The 19,800-nt window shown below is 33.6% G+C and overlaps 2 protein-coding genes and 2 non-coding genes across 4 annotated transcripts; 2 read left to right on the top strand and 2 right to left on the bottom strand.

The window, feature by feature from the left end:
* Positions 1-1,379: 1,379 nt before the first annotated feature.
* LOC133294542 (calcium-binding protein CP1) lies at positions 1,380-2,314 on the bottom strand. The gene has a single exon (XM_061493230.1). It carries the CDS (start codon positions 2,219-2,221, stop codon positions 1,709-1,711), a length of 513 nt encoding a protein of 170 aa, XP_061349214.1. The 5' UTR covers positions 2,222-2,314; the 3' UTR covers positions 1,380-1,708.
* Positions 2,315-8,380: 6,066 nt separating this feature from the next.
* LOC133294570 (small nucleolar RNA R66) lies at positions 8,381-8,454 on the top strand. Its single transcript, XR_009749227.1, has one exon. It is a non-coding gene; the product is annotated as a small nucleolar RNA R66 (small nucleolar RNA).
* A 102-nt stretch (positions 8,455-8,556) lies between these two features.
* On the top strand, positions 8,557-8,650 carry LOC133294573 (small nucleolar RNA snoR118). The gene has a single exon (XR_009749230.1). It is a non-coding gene; the product is annotated as a small nucleolar RNA snoR118 (small nucleolar RNA).
* Positions 8,651-10,688: 2,038 nt separating this feature from the next.
* LOC133294473 (uncharacterized) lies at positions 10,689-18,888 on the bottom strand. Its single transcript, XM_061493152.1, has 15 exons — positions 18,486-18,888; positions 18,199-18,393; positions 17,993-18,067; positions 17,711-17,878; positions 17,285-17,448; positions 16,886-17,104; positions 15,993-16,119; positions 15,662-15,850; positions 14,903-15,144; positions 13,178-13,297; positions 11,796-12,021; positions 11,658-11,717; positions 11,406-11,579; positions 11,212-11,321; positions 10,689-11,080 (listed from the first exon to the last, which is right to left on the bottom strand). The coding sequence occupies exons 1-15, from the start codon at positions 18,684-18,686 to the stop codon at positions 10,915-10,917; spliced, it is 2,436 nt and encodes an 811-aa protein (XP_061349136.1). The 5' UTR covers positions 18,687-18,888; the 3' UTR covers positions 10,689-10,914.
* Positions 18,889-19,800: the final 912 nt, after the last annotated feature.

Below are 19,800 nucleotides of genomic sequence, written 5' to 3'. Positions count from 1 at the left end.
CGTTTTGTGGCAGAAATCATGTTGTTTTTGAAATTTAATTTATTTCAGCGTTATAGTAGTCTTTTTATTTATAATTTTTTAAGATTTCAATGCCAAAACGATTTCGTTTTGAGAATAAAAGCAGATAACTTATCTGCATTAACTCAGAAACATTTTTCTCTAAAAAAAACGTAGTTTGTAATTTTATTTTGAATTATTGTCATATCCAGTTTTCAGTATGACAGTAGTACTGAATTGGTCTAGTAATGATTCAATTAGACCCAAGAATTTCACCTATTTAAAAAATAATAGATTTAATTTTTGAGTCATGATTTCTAAAAAGGGTGTCAAATAAAATATCTTCACATAGTAATAAGAAAATCACACTTAAAAGTGGCAAAGTGAGCAGTTCGCCCTGTCTTGCTTTTGAAAATGGGCTAAAAACCTCGGCCCGACTAGTTTGGCGGGCGGGGCTAGTTGGTTCGCTGGCCCGAATATGTTTTACACTGACCATTTTTCGCCATCAATCAGTCAAAAATTAGCTCACATGCCTGCCCCGCTTTTGAAAGTGAATTGTAAAACTCAGTCCGTTCCGCTCCGTTCTACCTGCAGGTGGGTCGTTCCGCCGAGCCGAGCTCATCTTGCGGACTTTAGGCACACGTCACAGTTTTGATAAATTCTTGAATTTCTATATTTTAATTTAGTTTTTCTTTCCACGAAATGCTATATAAACAACTTTAAAGAATAGCTGATATGTATATATTCAATTAATTATAGATTTATGTAAAAAGCATTAATAAAATGAACAATTATATATATTTGTAATAAAGATTTCTAATTACTTAAAGAATAAAGTATTAAATACCTTTTAATGCTTATTTATTAACGACTATTTCTAGTTACCTTTTTATTTTATACATATTATTTTTTGTAATTACGATTTAGAAAGATGTACATAGATTTATAAGGAATATATAAATAACATTATTGTAATGAGATTAAATCCAAAATGTTGAAGCTTATTTCTGATACAAATTAGAGAAAAATATTTATTATTTTAAAATATATAATTTTCTGTACGTATTCTAAAATGAAACAAAATTATATATTTTAAAAAGAGAAACGTTTTTTGGCTACAAATTATTATTACTATTTACTAATTATCACTTGTGAGCTGTAGAAAGTTTTTAATTGGTGGGAAACAAAAAAGGACAATATATGCCAACTCCCCTTCTCTTGTTATTAGGCTTATAGCCAATAGTGGTTTGTATTGCAACCTTAATGATTATTGTCTCTATTCCAATCAAAAGAGCATCATTCATCGAAAGGTGTACTACAATTCACCTTTCACAACACACACACACACACATGCGGTGATAAGCAAAGCAAAGCAAATATTAGAACGTGATACCCAAAGGCTTGGTCTCTGCCAGCTAAAAACCTTCTTGTATTATAAACCACAGATACCGAATATGCCTCTCCGGCCTTCGCTAAAAAACAAAAAAAGATTGTTCCTCACTCCTTGATTACACAAATTATAAACCACCGAGACTTACATAATAATCCAACACCATTTTGGAATGGCTCACATTACATGATTTTGGGTTCATTATAATCAATTATTCAAACTTTTGCAAAATCTGAAACCCAATAAAAAAAAATATATATATATATATATATATATATATATATATATATATTTATGGAATAATAACCGGCAGTAATTTAATTAATTAGAGGCGGAATCATCAAGAGCTAATATGCGAAGCAATCCATCGAAGTTAACGCCGCCGTTTTGATCCCCGCCGCCGAATTTGATCATGGCGGTGATGTCTTCGTCGGTGGCGGCGAAACCAGCCCATGCCATGTAACTCTTCAAGTCCTGGTGGCTGAGCCTGCCGTCGCCGTCCTTGTCCATCACCCTGAACACATCCTCCATGGCCCCACACCCTAACGGTCTCCTCTCCGCGTTCCCGTTAACCACGCGCTCGAACTCCTCGTACTCCACGAAACCGTCCTTGTTGATGTCCGCCACCGTCATCATTGCCCCGATGACGTCATCTCCGCCAGTGACGCCGCCGTATACCCCGGCGTAGAAGGCGCGGAGGTCGTCGCGGCTTATTTTGCCGTCTCGGTCAGCGTCTAGAATGTCGAATGCCGGTCGGAAATCCGACGTGGCGGCGGAAGAAGAGGAAGAGGAGGAGGAGGAATGGGTGCGGAGGCTCCGGCCAGAAGGACACATAGTGCTTTTTTTTTTTTTGTGTGTTATGAAGGTTTAAGGAAAATGAGAAGTGAAATGAGATGGTTCATGGTTGTGTTTTTGGTTTTTATAAAAATAGAGTGGACGAATTCTCTCGTGTCCGAGAGTTTGGGGCCCCACACTTTTTGGAAAGGTTTGAAACTTTGAATCAGATTCAGCGTCACGAGGGCTTGGGCAGCAAGCTTCTCTGATTTTGGGACTTATAATACGCACGCGGTGACATCATTCGGATTTGATTCCATTTATGTGATGTGAAATGTTTCGATATTCGAATGTTCACCTCACCTCCCTACAATTCATGATTTATTTCATGTTTTGAAGAAAAAAAATCTATATTAGTACATTTTCGAGTGTAATAACAACTTACTTCAGGATTTTAAACTATATTAATCAACTTCTGAAGAGTAATTCATATATTGCAAAGATTAAACTTGTGATAAAAAAATACTTTATATAAGAGCATTCAATGTATTTTTTAATAAATTTAAAGAATTAAAATTATAAACTTTTTGAAAGTAATTTCAGTTCTCTAGTAAAAAAATATATATTTTTTTATCATTTTACGATAAAAAAATCTTTAAAAAATGTTTATTTGTAGTTTTTAAATTTTTTGAAACGTTGCATCATTTTTTAATTTTTTTGGTACTTAAAAACGCCGTACAATATCAATGGCTTGTAAGTTGACTTGACGGTTTGGACCGTTCCACGCGGCTGTATTTTCTAACACGTTATAATAGGTTTGAACTTTTCTCTTTTTTGTTTGTATATCAACATATCATCCCACTCGGTTCTTTTCTTCTAAATAAATAGATGTTCACCGAAATGTTAGCATTCTGTTCATTTTATTTTTTCTTTTTATCAATTTTTAATATTTCATTGATAACACCCCCCAACCAATATTTGTGCTCAAAGAAATCTCAGCATTCGATTAAATTTTATTTTAATTTTTCGGCAAAATAAGTTAATCAATTTTTGTTATTGGGCAAAAATAGAAAAGCTTGATGTCTTGAGAAAATAAAACATAAAACTGAAGAAAGAGGTTATATTTACAAATTTTTTATTTTTATAATCTATTACAACTAAATTTTAATTGTTAATTTTTGTTAATCTAACGATTATAATTTATTAAGTCATATTTATTAATTAATTATTAATTTTTAATAAATATAACTATCAGATTAACAGAAATTAATAGTTAAGATTTTGTTATAAAAAATTACAAGCGAGAGAGATTGTAAATATTTATCCGTATAAAATGATATAAAAAAGTAATGACCGATAGAAATTAAATAAACAAGAAAATATTTTTAAATATATTTCATTAAAACTTACTTGGACATTTTGAACATAATGATTAGAAACATTACATTAAGTATAGATTACTAAGAGGTGAAATTTTTAACTAAATAATAATTTTTAATTCATATTTATATGTCTGAAGTTACTTGATAAGATATAAATGTTATTTTAATTTGAGAATTTTGAAATGAGCTGCAAAAGATTTTTTTTTCCATAGTTTTATATATTGTAATAAGGAAAAATCATCTATCCTTTTAAAGGATATAATCTTGTAATAAAGTGTATATGTCCCATTGAACGTTATTTTTGATTAATTTTCATGTTATTCCAGACTAAAATCTATAACGAATAACTTTAAGGACACGCTCTCCACGTTATTTTGGACTTTAGGTACATTCTTTGGGAATTTTATGTCACAAGAGTATTGAGTTTCGGATTTGAGTAATCATAAAAGAAAACTCACTTCCTTAATGCGTGAACCCCCTTAGGTTTAACGCAAGTGAAAAAAATAAAATTGAACACTTAAATTTTTATAATAATTCAATCAAGATATCAAACTTTTAATGTTACCAATTAAGCATTTAGCTTAAAAATAATCAAACCTTTAATAATTTTTTTAAGCTAAAAATTATCTTGAAATTAATGTTAAAAATAAGACTTTAAAAAAAATTAAAAGTTATTTCATGATTATATGAAATTTTTAGCTTCAAATATTTTTTTAAAACTCAAATTAAAAACAAATTGTTTCATAAAGTTATTTATAATTTTTTCTGGGAATTTTCAACTTTTTGTTATTCATGATAATTTTTCTATAATAAAATTTTATCCAAAAATATATTTGATTAAATTTATTCTCTTAAGAAGAAAAGAAATTAAAAAAAGATACTCATCAAATACCCATTTTTTTCTTTCTAAAATCACCTGATTATTAGATAAAAAAAAAAAAAACTTGAGTTTGAGGTTTTTTCAGAAACCAACTACCGTTTAGGTGGTCAATGTCACCTCATGCGACATTTTTTTTTTTTATATTTTTTCATATTTCATATAAAAAAAGTACAGGCCAATCAAATTGCGCAAATTTTTTTTATCTAAAGAAACAATGAATTTTTTCATTATCCTTTTTATAAAATATTCATATTCCCCTCTAACTTATTTCATATACTAAATAATTAAAATTATAAATCAATATATAATTATTAATTATTTGGTAATGAAAATTTTGTATAAACCCATTAATTGATTATCGTTGATGTTTAAATGTGTATTCTTATAATCAAATAATGGGTAAAACTTGTGTGTAAATCAATAAAGGAAATGGATGATATGGTCATGTAGAAAGATCACAACCATACAAAGAGAAATCAACGGTTATGATTTCGTAACTACTTATTTTAACATTTTTTTCTTTTCTCCTTTATTATCATTGATCCACCTTTGTATGGTTATGATTACTCACATGACATGATCATGCGAATTTTCACACGAGAGGCTCAGATCCATAATAAACAATTAATAGATTTAATTTTGTTTTCTAAATTATCAATTAATTAATTATAAGAAACCCTTTTTGTTGTTGCAATTTTTTTAAGAAATAGTAAAAAGGAACAATTAAATGTTGGGTCTAAAAATTTGTAAGAATCCATAAATATTAAATATCTGTTTGGAGTTAAATTATAAAAGAATTATACGAATATTATTAAAATTATTAAATACCTTTTGTTTAAAAATCAATTAAATAAGTTAATGGATTTATGTAAAATTTTCATTAACGATTAATTATAAGTGTTAGTGATTTAGTATTGATTGATAATTATTAATATTATAATTAATAATTTTAATTATTTAATATTTGAAATGAGTTAATAATGAATATTTTATAGAAAGGTTAATGGAATATGTCACCTGAGTGCCACTTAGGGATGTGTAAAATAATCAAAAAATTGAACTGAATGATGAACCAAATCAAACTGCATTTAAAATAATCGATTTTTAAAAATCAGTTCATGAACCGAATTATTTTTTATCCGAACCAAATTGATTTTTTTTATTTTAATTTTTTAAATTTTTTTCTTTTCAGAATAGAACCGGTCAGAACTGTTTCTGAACCGAACTAATTCCGAATTGAACCAAATCGGTTTTGAATTGACCCGAACAATTTTCGAACAAAACTGTTTAAACTAATTTAGTTCGATTTTTCAAAAAAAATCGATTCAGCTGGACCATGGACACCCATAGTGCTACACTGCTACTTCCTGATTGACCATTTATATATAAAAAGATATTGAAAAAATTAATGTCGCATGGGGTGGGGTGATGTTATTGACCACCCCTCAACAATAAATATTTTTTGGCACTCACCAAACTGGAATTTTTTTGGTCTAACGAGCGTTTGGTACATGAGAATTTTTTTTTTGTCTGGGAATCTCAATTTTCAAAAATATAATTTTTACATTCAATTTACGATGATATCCAAAAATTTAAAATTTAGAAAAATTCAATTTTCCGAGAATCCTTAAAAATCTCTCGTACCAAACGACCCTAGATGATGGATCAAACAACTGTATTACTAGAACTTTGTAACACTACTAAATGGTGGTAATTTAATTAGCGTATGAGAGCTAAGTATGTGGGGGTGAGAGTATATGTTCGATACTTCCTAGTATCATATTTGAAAGGGATTTAAAGCCTTAATCTTATATCTGTCCCGACTCAGACTAGTTGCAAAGCAATAAACCGATATAAATATTTTTTTAAGAAAAAAAAACACTTTGTAACACTTTTTTTTTTTTTTTTGAAAGATAATGGAAATGAAAAAACACAGCAAAAAAGCCTAAGTACAGAACCTAGCCCAGCGAACACCTACAGTGTCGCTGTATAAACTTTGAAGACAGCCAGGAGGAGGGTCATCAAAGACTTGCACATCCCATGGAAAGCTATACGCATGTGAAGCTAAGAAATCAGCTACTTTGTTTCCTTCACGATGGACATGAGAAATCTGCACCTGCCAGCATCTTTGCAACATTCCTCTAATACGTTGCACCAAGTTCGACGAAGGGTGATCCTGATGACACCCATTAGATATAATCTGTTGGGCTGAGAGGGAATCTCCTTCCAGCCACACTTTTCTAAATCCTTTTTCCCAAGCTAAACGCAAACCTTCCAAACAAGTCCATAATTCTGCATGCAAAACAGTACCTAGCCCCAAATTCTTGCAAAAATCGATAATCCAAGCTCCGGACGGGTCACGAATAACACCACCACATCCTGATCTGTTCCCATTACCAGCTCTAGCTCCATCAACATTAAGTTTAACCCATCCTAACGGAGGACAAGACCAAGCTATCATCTTCTCTACACTGTTTCTCGGTTGAAGACCTGCTGCATGGAGAGTAATAGCTGTATGCTTGACACAATTGCTATACCCCAAGGCTGAGTGGGCAATTGTGTAAGCATTATTGATTTTTCCTTCAAAAACTCATCACTTTGCTATGCATAATTTCATGCTAAATATGACTGTCAATGTGGATGTATGTCATGGATTAATGACATTTATTACTCTCACCTAGACTGTGCTTCCTCAAAACGGGAAAGAAAAGAAAGTCCCCCGTTACAAAGTTTTCACATAAGACTCGTGTATGATAACTCACAAGCTAAGTGAGCTGTATCGTTTTGGGTGTTTGAGAATTGACATAGATTACTTTTGAAGAGACAAGTCTTTAAATTCATTTATATCAGTTTTTTCTACATTTTTTAAATTTTTTTTATCATATAATCGTTCTAGTTCTAAATTCAGACCCAATTCAATCAAATCTAAAACAGCTTAAATTAATAGCTTCTTAGTATTAATTATTGTTTTTGTTTATTTCAGAAGACAATAAATAAACTATGAAATATACCACACAATTAATAAAAATAATTTTAAGTGTCAAATATCTCATCTCATAAGTCATAACATAATTGGTACCGATAAAGGTCATTTTAAATTGGAAAAAAATCAAAAAATCCCTTATGGTATTGCTTTGAATCATTTACACCTGTTTTTTTTTTTTTACCACTTAATCTTCTGTAATTTTTTCTATCCATTCCCCTACTTAACATTGTTAGGCACTTAACATTGTTATGTACATCTTCATTCTGATCAAACGGTATTAGAGAGTAATAAATAGAATAACATATCTCTTTTGCCAAATATTATAATTTTAGGGTGAAAGCCCGTTTATAGATTCTGAACGTGGGACTTTGAGGTGGGCGACACCACAAGTCTTGTAGCCCAACATGGGATTCTATTTGAACTTTTAAATCTAATAGGCCGTTTGGTCTGAAACGAAATGGGCCGCCCAGTTTGAAGGTTCAAACTTCGTTGGATGAAAGGGTAAACTCGTAATAACAGGAATAATAGTCGATTATTTTAGTCTTTTCACGTAGAGTAAAACCCTAATTCAAATATTCCCATTATATAAATCAGAAGCATGCCATCGGTTCTCAAAGGATGGCGGAAGGGTGGGCTCTTTATCTCGACATCTTCGTTCCATTCCATCAACTACGAAGCCAGAGTTATGCATTTTTCTCCTTTCTTTTTTTGAGCATTTTCATTTGCCTCTTGAGATGCCTTTGATTCAAATGCCATGAATTAAGGGTAATTTTGTCATCGATGACAAACGAGGCATAGATTTTGTGCAGGCATGTTGAGTCACTTCGCCTTTGTTTTGGGCCCAGGCGCAGTGAATAATAGACTGCCAAATCACCTATTTTCAATTCTTAAAATATTTCGATTTTTGACGTAAATGTTTTTACCTCTCTTATCCCTGTTTTTGAGTTTCGATCTTGGTAAGAATTGTGGGATCCTATGATGGCATGAAATCTTTGAGACCTGATTGTCTAATTTGATGACAGCTATAAGCATAATCACTGAGGATCCTCTTCAACAAACCTTAGTTGTTCTTTTTTTAAAAAAAGATATTTGTTTTTTGTGTTGTAGTGTCTACAAGTGGGGAGAGAAAGAGAGAAACAAAATAGACTAGAATGATGAAATATGCACTGGGCTCTGAGCAGTTGAACATATGAGCTGCTTTTCTGATGCACAATGCTAGCCTAGAAAGCTATCTCTGACTGTTTCTTCTTTCTATTGAAACTGTTTGTGTTAAAAAATTAATGTCGAACAAGGAATGAGATCAATTAGGCGTTCTTAATCTCGAAATTATCTTTTTACTCATTACTGTTCTTTTTGACTTAAATAATTGCCAAATACGTGAATTTTGCTTTCAAAAAATATTATTCCGATACAAAATTTCTCTGAAGTGCGCATATTACTGTTCCCTTTTTCGAAAAATTACATAAAGACTCGCCTTTTAATATACATTAGTTTAATAACAAATTAAAATTGACCAAATACTAAATTATACAAAATTGACAACTTAAACAAAGATGAACAATCCTGCTTCCGCCGAATCATTCTAATACCTCTATTCCGATGCATTTGCAGAAGTGGATAAAAATCTTGAAAACATTCGTGTTTTTAACAAACTAGCTCGAGAGCGTTGAGTGAAGTCGGATAAATGGATCATATCATTAATTAACTAATATATTCAAATTATTCAGCAATACTAATTATTCAAGTAATGTTGACAACGGTCTCCAGTGTTCGGAGAAGTTTGGCTCAAGTGTTCGCATTTAATACAAAATTGGGATATTTTTATTTGAGTTTTTATTCATTTGTTCTATCCTTTTGGTCCAAACAGCAAACCAAGGATTTTGAGGTGTAGGACCTCGATAATAATGCAGAAGAAAGCTGCTATTAGCTGTATGAATTATGCTGTGCATGTCGAATATTGGCCAAAGGTTAGGGGAATAGGGGTGGCTCTCGGATCATCTTAGCATATGCCTTAATCCTGTGCAATATGCAATCATACAATACCTTCAAGTTTGGGAATTTGGGTATAGCTATCGTTTTAAGTCACACTGGTTAGATGTTGCCATGCAGATTGCAGTTAAGCAAGATCATTCACCATACATGTGTATAATGGGGGTACTGAATGATATTTATTAGTGGTGGAGGCAAGATTTGGCCTGTAAAGGTGGAGCATGTCTGCTAATCAACCAGCGGACTCCTTAGCTTTGACATTAGCTTTGACTGTACCCGTTGGAAATGGAGTGAAAATAGAGATGTGCAGGTCATGTTTTTCATTTATTAACAATCTTGACCGTTGATTTTATTTATACAAGTTAAATAGCCTCATCTTCCTCTCCCCACTAAATAACATGCACGAAGCATTCATCACTCTTTCTCAACTTCTCTCCACTACACATAATCACCCACTAAGCATTGTATCATGCGCATCACTAGTCACCTGCTAAACTACCAACTATGTGCACAACCTCCCAGTGCACTTAATCTATATATGACCCCCTATAGCTAATGGGAGATAATCTCATATGTGAGCTCTTCGGTATTCATAGATTCACAAGGCTTGCCACCATAACTACAACCTTCACACTTATGCTCAGGGATATCCTATCCACTAAGTAAGTGATTCACACAGCCACACACACACACCTTAATAGTGTTACCATTGAACTATTGGCTAGAGTTTCTATATTTACTCCGTAGATACAATCACTAAGTAGATCAATAATCAAGATTGATAGTAAAATATTCTTGCACCGGTGTAAAAATACCCTTCCCCACTTTAAATTTATCTTAAATGACATAAAATAAAGAAAAAACAGAAGAAAATTCATGTAAATACGTAATTTCATTTGTAATAATCTTTATGAATAATTTGACTTGACGTTTCTGTTAATCATTCATCTTTTAATTGCAATCTTCCAAGAGTCCGGATCAAGCCCACATCTACACGCATGACCTATGAAATATCCATCAATGAGCAGCAACAAAAGATGTTCAAGCATAGTTCCCTCAATGTCCCCCAAGCATTTGTTTAGTTTATCCATCCGTATCTTCAGCATTATAGTGTTTCAGTTTGCCTCAATGGCTGTCGCGAAGTCATATTCTCCCCCAATTCAGGTCTACCAATTAAATGTTACCTTCAAGCTAATGAGTTATGCATTGAATCTGCCATAATGCTACCTAAATGATCCTTTTACTGCATATATTCATCGCTCCTTTGCAAGGAAGTAAAAAGTGCACATATTACCACTCTATGAAAGTAAAAGTAAATATAAAACCTGAAGCCCCTGGCAGTACCTACCAAAATACATAATCTAATCAATCTTACTCTAGTTCTTTTCATTTGTCCTGCATTGATCGCTATGCATTCAAAATTGTCGTATATATCCGATATTCGTATGGCAGTGATAAACTCTGCATAGTGTAATAAGGTATAGTTGCTGTTTGTTCTTGGCTTCAAAATCTAGACTCAACGCACTGGAGATGAGAAGAAAATTACAACAAAGTACACAACGAATCCAGCAATAAGTATTCCTCCATAGATGTAAGTTTGGGAAGAGTGCACGGGGTACTTGTACTCAATTTTGCAGCATCTCATATTATCCTTCTCGGTGGCCAAAACATGGTCAACATATCTGCATTTCGCAAAATTGTAAATAATTACTACAACAGTACCATGGGGAAAAAAAGTAGTTTACTAGAATAGAAACCTTTCCCAGTTTGACAAAAAAATAAAAGAATCATTTTAAAATACAGGGTCACTTACTGTTGGGTGAACATGGTACTCTGCAGAATATCTGAGCTGTTCAAGAAAGCATCCTGTAACCGATGATCATATAATAATGAAGACATTTCAACAAGCTGTTCCTCGAGGCCCTGGTGAATGTATACATATTGCAAAACGTTAAATACTAAAAATGCCCAGAGTCAGGTGAAGAACTTCAATCAAGTATAGCTTACGTCCAGATATTTTTCCAAGCGATCAACTAATTCATGTGGGAAGGGTTCAGGCAAATTAGTAGTTTTCTTATAGAACTTCTCCAACCACAGTTCAGATTTTGACTTCTCCTTCTTTCCCTTCACTGGTTCACCAAGGGGGGTTTTCAGATACTCAGCTGCAAAAGCTTGAACAGTCTGCACAGAATTAACAGTGATCCAAAATCAGAGAATCAAGTTCTGGTATTTATATAACTCAAATCAAGCATGAATTACCTCTGATGTTTCACGAATTTTGCGAAGTACAGAATCTACTCGTGCATAAATGGAGTTCCTCTGTCAACGAACAAAAAGCTATTTAGAGAAATACCTCTTAGTAAATAATTCACTTTGGCATATTGAGAGGACATTTACCAAAGCAACATCACGGAGCATTTGACTGATGTGAGATGTATTAGAGAATGGTCCAAATGGATGACAACCAGCTGCCCAAAGCCAATTCACAACAGGTCTTTCATGTACATGAGAAGCCTTCTCATATGGTGCACTTAAACCACCGACAACTGAGGCAAGACCAGCCAATATATGCTGTTGCGCCTGAGATGGAAGAGCATGCCTTCTCTGAGTTTCTGAAACATAACTGTCAAACAAGACGATGAAGAGTGATGCAAATTTTTGCAAGAAAAAACTGATAAATAATGAGGAAACCCAAGGTTTGGATAAGCAGTAAAAGGGTTTGAGTCCATTAAATCAGGCCACAGACAATCAGCATGAAAAGAGACAAGTAATTGTGCTCTAAGAAATTAACTACATGGTTATTATTTAAGGAATTATATTACACTGCAACAGAAATATATCTTCACAGAGACAGACATGAACATATTTAAAAAAATAAAGTTGAAAATAATCAAAATGCATTAGCTTTTTTTTTTGTGTGTGTGTTGAGAGCTGGGAAGGTCTTAGGAATCTACGGAAGATAGAGCCGAGAGAAAGTTGGAAGAAAGGAAGAATGACTGTTATAGCAGAATCTTTACAGAAAAAAGAAGAGAGATCTCCTTCCAGGGTTTCCCATTTTACAACTGAGCCACTGTTCTGTTTCCAGTACTAACCAATCTGGATCCCTCCTTTCTAACTTCCCTCCAACTTACACTATGCCCCTGCTCCTAACAACTTCCAACTGTCTAACTATCTAGCTTATTCTATAACTATCCTAACTGAATTATCTAACCAATTCTGTAACTATGCTAACTGAATTATCTAAGTAATTCTGAAGCCATCCCTTCTGAGTCCTATGAGAAGGCATTTATCACTGTCACTATATTTAAATTGAGATGTGAAAACTCAACGAACAAAAAGGATAAGAGGTTTGCCAACATGCGGTGGCATAGGTGGCTAAGGAGTCGGCCCATACCCCAAAAGGGCGTGGGTTCGATTCCCTCTGGCCGCTTTGAGGCTCATGTTGGTGGGTAAACTGTAGAGCGGGCTTTCTTTCCGTTGTCCCTGGCGTAAATCCTCATTGAGGTTGAATAGGTCTGCCCTGGCCCTGGTGGGTTACATACCGGTGTCTCCCCTGCCAGAACTATTTTGTACTAAAAAAAAAGGATAAGAGGTTTTACATAGAAAGACTATAATAAGTACATATCTTCACGTCAAAATGACTATAATTAGCAATTACTCATAATAAACAAAGTTCAACCCTTTATTCCTTTCTATCATCTACACGTCAAAATGTCTATAATAATAAGTACATATCTTCAACTTCAAGTACTGGATATTCAAATATCATATTCATTCACCTTAAAGAAATCTTTTCAGTTTTATGCTCAAGTACGATTACAACATCATTGCTTGTCCACACCATACTTTCATCCTCCATCATAAGGTTTGGATCCACATCTGCCAATGATAGCACGAAGCTGCACAATAAAAAGTATTGCAGTTAGATGTTTAAATATTGAATTGGTTTTGGAACAAAATAATATCATCAACATCAATCAGTTTTTCTTCTTCTTGCAGCAATATAATGTATTTCTTTAAACCAAAAAAAAAAAAAACACCAAAAATGAATCTATGTTATCAACATCAACATCAACAACACCTTTATCCCAAATTAATTGGGGTCGGTGGTAGATGAACCCACATGAAAGATACAAAACGGTTGAAAAAAAGTAAAAAAGCAAAAAATAAATAAATAAATAAATAAAAATAAACAAATAAAATATATAAAATAAAATAAAATAAAATAAAAATATATGTATATATAAATAAATAAAAGTAAAAAAAAAAGGGACAAGAAGAAGTGGGGGAAATGAAGGGGAAAAGGACTAAAAAGGGACCATCTAGAACATAGGAATAACAGCGGGTCTAACCCTCCACCATACTTATAGCTTTTCTCCATTCCGTTCTAAGACATACTGTCCGCCAATCTATATCCCACTCCATTAAATCTTGTTTTACTACTTTCCCCCAAGTACGCTTCGGCCTACCTCTGCCTCTTTTTGTGTTTAGCTCTTGGTAACAAACTTCTGTTCTTACAGGAGCATCCATGGGTCTTCTCATCACGTGCCCAAATCACCTCAATCTATGTTCTCTCATCTTCTCGGCTACCGGTACTACTCCGACCTTTCGTCGAATATCTTCATTTCTTATCTTATCCATCCTTGTGTAACCACACATCCACCTTAACATCCTCATCTCTGCTACTCCCATCTTATGCTCATGTTGCCTATGTGCTGGCCAGCATTCCGCTCCATATAGCATTGCCGGTCTTATTGCCGTTTTATAGAATTTTCCTTTTAACTTCAGAGGGATTTTGCGGTCACACAAAAATGCAGATGCACTGCGCCATTTCATCCACCCTGCTCTGATTCTGTGATTTACATCCTCATCAATGTTATAATCACAAATATTTCAACCAAAGGATACCCTTCTTTGGCATAATATCTTTTCGAGCACAGTTAAGAGAAGTGCATTCATAAACTTTTTATCACAAAAGTCCAACTTCTAGAGTTTGTCAACTTTGGTCAATCTAAGTCCAACTGTTGAAATACAACTAAATAGATTATAGTGTGATGAGAGCAACATTTAGTCAATATAACATGTCCCCTTGCTTTGACAATGTTTTTTAAGCCAATTAAAAAATAATGGAGCTCTTTCAATCCCATCCTCGACAGTTTTCCCTTTTTCTTTTGGCCAGTCATTCTTGACTCTTTCAAGTTAAGTTATTCATCCATTCCCTATCATTTTGCAAAAGGCCACCAAATCTGTGAAAATAAGTTCAAAAAAACCATAGTATCTAACTGCCAATTTACCAATATTGTCTTTGTTTGCTATAAACTTCAAGGGTTCTAATTAACCAAATTAAGATAGCAGCTGGAAATAATAAATTGAGAAAGCTTTAACTTGTATTCGATAAACCTTTTGATAAATATAAAATACACAAGAACAAAGACACGCAGTGATGTTAGAGTTGTATTTTCAACATGCATCTAGGCAACTAAGGCAAGAGATAGTTTACGTACACAGGAATTACTCTTGTTCCATAAGTTGGTTGCAGATCCCCTTGTTTCTTTACTTTCTTCTTCCTTTTCTTGTAAAGTTTTGAGTCATATGAAGCCCAAAGAGGCTTATGCTTAAGAATAGAATCAGTTGATCCTTCAGATTCATCCATGAAATTCTGGCGGAGGAAATATTTACTTGAAAGAGATGGGTCAGCCACTTCAAGCAAACCAGCAGCAAGCACATCAGAAGTACGTTCCATCTCCTGTAAAATGCAGTTTCAAGTCCATATAGAAATAGTTAAGAAAGTAAAAACCACTCCCCATTAAACCCTAACCAGCAAGTGTAAGGGTGAGCACAATCCATGTACGCAACCTTACCCTAGCATATTTGCAGAGAGGATGTTTTCCAGATTCGAATCTGTGACCTCTCAGTCACAAAGAAACAACTTTGCCATTATTCCAGGCTCGCCCTCTTAGAAATAGTTAAGAAAGTAACAAATTAATCCACATTTAACATTTTAGATGCGGACATATTCAGCTATTTGGATAATGGTTTCTGCCTGTTCTTCAGAAGGTTATTTCGGCTAAAAAGTGACATGATGAGCATTCAATCTTGTCTATTTAACCAAATGGGCGGCAAAGCCATACTCATGATTGAAAACTTAAAAGTTTCTCAGCTAATTACCCCATGAAAAGGAAGAGACTACATTGCCCAATTAAAATTATATGAAAAAATAAAAATGGTAGATTACTAGAATTAAGAAACTAGACAGAACCCACTCTTTTTAGAAGAGCACCATCCAGATATGTCTTGGTATGAACATGGAAACGGCCATCATTCTTGGTTTCCTGCAGGGAATGTCCACGCTTAGCTTTTGAAACAGCAATTGCCAGCTTCTCATGGCGATGTAGTGAATGTGAACCCCCAATAACTACTACTTCTTGCCCATCATGAAGCAAACTTTTCACCTGAGAGGAAAGAACAAAATGTTACAGTTGCATGCTGTTCCTGCCAAATTGCACAAATTCTTAATTCCCAAGAACTCCACCAGACAATTTTAAACTCTGAGGCAACAGAAATTGGTAGTCTACTCCAAAGGAAATTACAAACCTCTGCCTCGATTTCTTCTATGTTAATACTGTAATTATGGCCCTTTTCCATAATGTTGTATCGATTGTGATTTTGCAAGACAATTATTGGTATAAGCAATCTTGAAGTAAGATCAACAGTTTCAAACCTGAACACATCAATAAAAACACAATGAAGTATTCAAGTGCTCTTATAACTTGCATTTAAATACTACACTGACAACCTAACTTAATAAAAGTATTTAAAATTCAGTGAAAGAATAAAATAAAGGGGCTTGAGGATTGCAAAATTTCGAGAGTGAAAATTAAGGATCAGATCATACCACAAGTTTCATAGTTTAGATAACTAGAACCCATCTTACAATGCTATGGGGGCATTGATCAGGATTCCACATACATATAGAATTCAAGCTGGGTGATCGAAATGGGAAAAGGATTCAGGTGTAATTTGTTAGCAAAGAGACTATAAACTCATGAAAATTCTATCAGGTAACTATAAGATAGGAAAGCCAACATGAGCAAAAAAGAAAAACAGCATGGTGAAGATAGGATGCTGGGATAGATGAGTGCACAAACAAGAAAAGCAAAAATTAGGAACGAATGCATCCCTGGGAGAAAGTTGGGATACCACAGATTGAAAAAAAAATGATGGAAACACACCTAAGGTAGTTTGGTCACGTGAGAAGACCAATTAAGGCTCCAGGGAAAAAAGTGGATCAAATGGAAGATAGTCCAATTAAAAGGGGTAGAGGAAGACCTAAGAAAACTTTAGGAGAAACTATTATAAAAGACCTTACTCTTAAGCATTTTACTTAAATTTTGTTTGTTATAGAGTCCAATGGATCTCTGTTGCTGACATCACCTTGTGGGATAAGGCTTAGTTGTTCTTATATGCATATATGACATCAAAAATACCTCACATCAGGTGCAATAACATATTCCACCGTGGTTGATACCAAAGAAGCAAGCTGTCCAAGAAAAATATCATTGCTGGCTTGGAAAGAAGTCATGCTCAAACTACTTGTATGCACCACATTTCGTAATCTTGGCAGGGTTCTAGAACTGACACTTCCCTCTTCAGCTTCAATCTTGCCATAAGTGCACGGACCAGCTGAAAGGTCAATCACCACAAATCTGAACAAACAAAAAGAAGTCAGGCTAGCATACATGGATGGGCTAACAATATTGTTTACAAAACATGCAATGGAACCAGTTTCTGCCAGTAAAGAACCTCGAAGATTTGATAACACTCTTTTTGAGAGTGGAAACCAAAGTTTAACTGAAAAATAAGTTCAGAACCAAACTGCTTTATACCTGCCAGAACCCAGCCAAACTTGAGTTGCTCCCCCACCATCGTAGCGATAACGATAAATGTAATCCCCTTCTTGTTTTTTCATATCTTCCTCAGTTAACTGAGGAATTTTTCCATACATCAAACTATCAAGATCAATTTCCTTATTTCTAGGATCTACTCTCACCTGCGGAATATTTTAAATCAGCCATAAAAAATAAGAACAAAATGCCACAATAGTTGTGGAATATGATACTGAACAATCAAGAAGAATGAAGAACCAGATCATTCAATCACTCATATTTCCTCCCTTACTAGTTAGTGAAAGCAAACTTATCAATTATATGTGTTATAAGCAGTCAACATAAAATTAACCTCAACTAAATATTTAGAATACAAAGAAAGGAATTATACATTTAGTAACTAAAGATATTGAATATTTGTTATACCTTATCAAAGTTTACAATAAATATTGCACTTGGAACTAGTCTATCCATCTCCGTGACAGAAGATCCCACACTATCCATGCCAAATATGTAGGAATACAGCTTTTCAAATACTGGCTCCACAGCCTTTGCTTCAACTTCAAACACAGGTACCTCCCTTCCAAATTCAGTCTGAAAGTTGTAAATAAACTTTAGAACCATCTCCAAAGAGTGAAGGCTATAGGTATTAATTACCTATAACCAAACAAAACAGCAGAAAATGCAATGAAAAAAAAAGACAGTTACCTCTCTTGCCTTTCCTGCAGGAACCATTGCCTCTTTCAGTGCTTTCTCAAGTGCTATCAGTTCAGGCTGTCCAGCCTTTGGTGAGAATTAAATTTAAATTGTTAGAATATTTCAGATAAGGGATATCAGCTTGGGAACTTCATTTTAATTTGAAAGCAATTCAATTAACAATGAATGGAATAGAACAAACAGAAAACGTGGCTTACAGGAAATGCATTATAGACCAAGTGATGCTCAATATCAAGTAGTTCCCCAGTCTCCATACAAGATGGTCTGTGAGATGGAAAGCTGATTTTGAGAAATTGTTCCAATCGATGAGCATCGAGAGTGTATCTATAACCTCCATCACCATTCAAACCAATCAGAACCACATTCACTTCAAGCGGAACTTGAAATGGAACCTGAATGGAGCACAGAATCAGAGACAAGCATTCACACATCAATTGAAATTTTTGTGTGATGTGGAAATTGTTGGAAGGAAAAAATGACTGACCTCGGCTCGAGAATGAAGCATGCGGCGAACATCGGATCGGACGGTATCTCTGACGTCGTGGAAGGCTCCGTGGTGCCATTGAGAGTGACCGGTTTCTCTCTTGAAGGCTTGCGGTGCCGACTCGGACTGAGTCAAGAGAAGACTCAGCAAGGCTAGGGCGAGGACGAGTATGAATGAAAATGAATGAGGTGCCATACCCATACCTCGCTCAGATTAATTCATATAGTAATTGTTATTATTATTATTATTATTATTATCAATGAATAGGAATGTAGATGCTAACGAATTAATCAGCCATGGCTGAAGCTGATACACCACACAACGCTGCTCACTGTGTACTTAGGTCGTCGTTGAGTTGAGAGAAGAACCACACGAGGTAGTCTTCCAAGGTCATCAGCGTTTTCCCACAATGCCCCCAATAACTATTGTGATGTGATGACTATACTGATGTAACCCAAATTTTTTGACAACCCGAATCCGATCACTACCGGCGACCCACGATATTTATATAAAACGTATTAATTTAAATATTTTGTATAAAAAAAACAGATTTTATCTAAAATAAATTATGTCAATATAAAAATATTATTATGTTGTAAAGAAGTATCCATTTAAGTCAAAAAAATGCTATAATTTATCACTAATATTTTGTAAAAAAAATACAAGTTTTAAAATAGGGTTTGATGTTTGTCCTTTTAAAGAATATAAGTTATGTCATTTTAAAAGAGAGATAGATAAAAGAAATGAAAATGAGAGATAGACAGAAGAAATGAAAATCATGGGAGAGAAAGTGAGTGATTTTTTTTAATTTAAATTTTAAGTAAAAAAATATTATTTTGTGTCTATCTCTCTCTTAAAATGACATAATTTTATATCATTTAAAATAATAAATATTTTTTCCTTTAAAAAAATTATATAGCGTCGGGTTGGGTTAAATTAACTTAAAATGTGACTTGAACCAAATAAAATATATATTTATTTTATTTTTCAAAACTCAAACCTTGCTCAATTAATTTTAAGTTAAGTCAGTTCATTGAGCTAAACTAAGTATTAATCATCCTTAATAGAGATACATATAAAACGTAGATTTTTTGTTAATTTTCTTTTTAATTGCCTAACTTTAATTTACTTTATTTCCTTTCAATTTATTATTATTTCTTTTGCTATATAGACATGTCAAAACGAATCAAAGGTTAACTATAAGATAGCCAGAATTAACTCGCTAAAACTAATTTTTTTTTTGGTAAGCTAAACTAAATCTAACCCATCACTAGATAAATTAAAAAATAAAATATAAAAGCCTTAACCCAGGTAA

The sequence above is a fragment of the Gastrolobium bilobum genome, unplaced genomic scaffold (genome assembly GCF_033153095.1).
Source record: "Gastrolobium bilobum isolate Gb01-03AN ecotype WA unplaced genomic scaffold, APGP_CSIRO_Gbil_v1 utg5188, whole genome shotgun sequence".
NCBI lineage: Eukaryota > Viridiplantae > Streptophyta > Magnoliopsida > Fabales > Fabaceae > Gastrolobium > Gastrolobium bilobum.
Note: the sequence above shows the minus strand (reverse complement) of the source record. Positions and strands in the feature narration are given on the sequence as shown.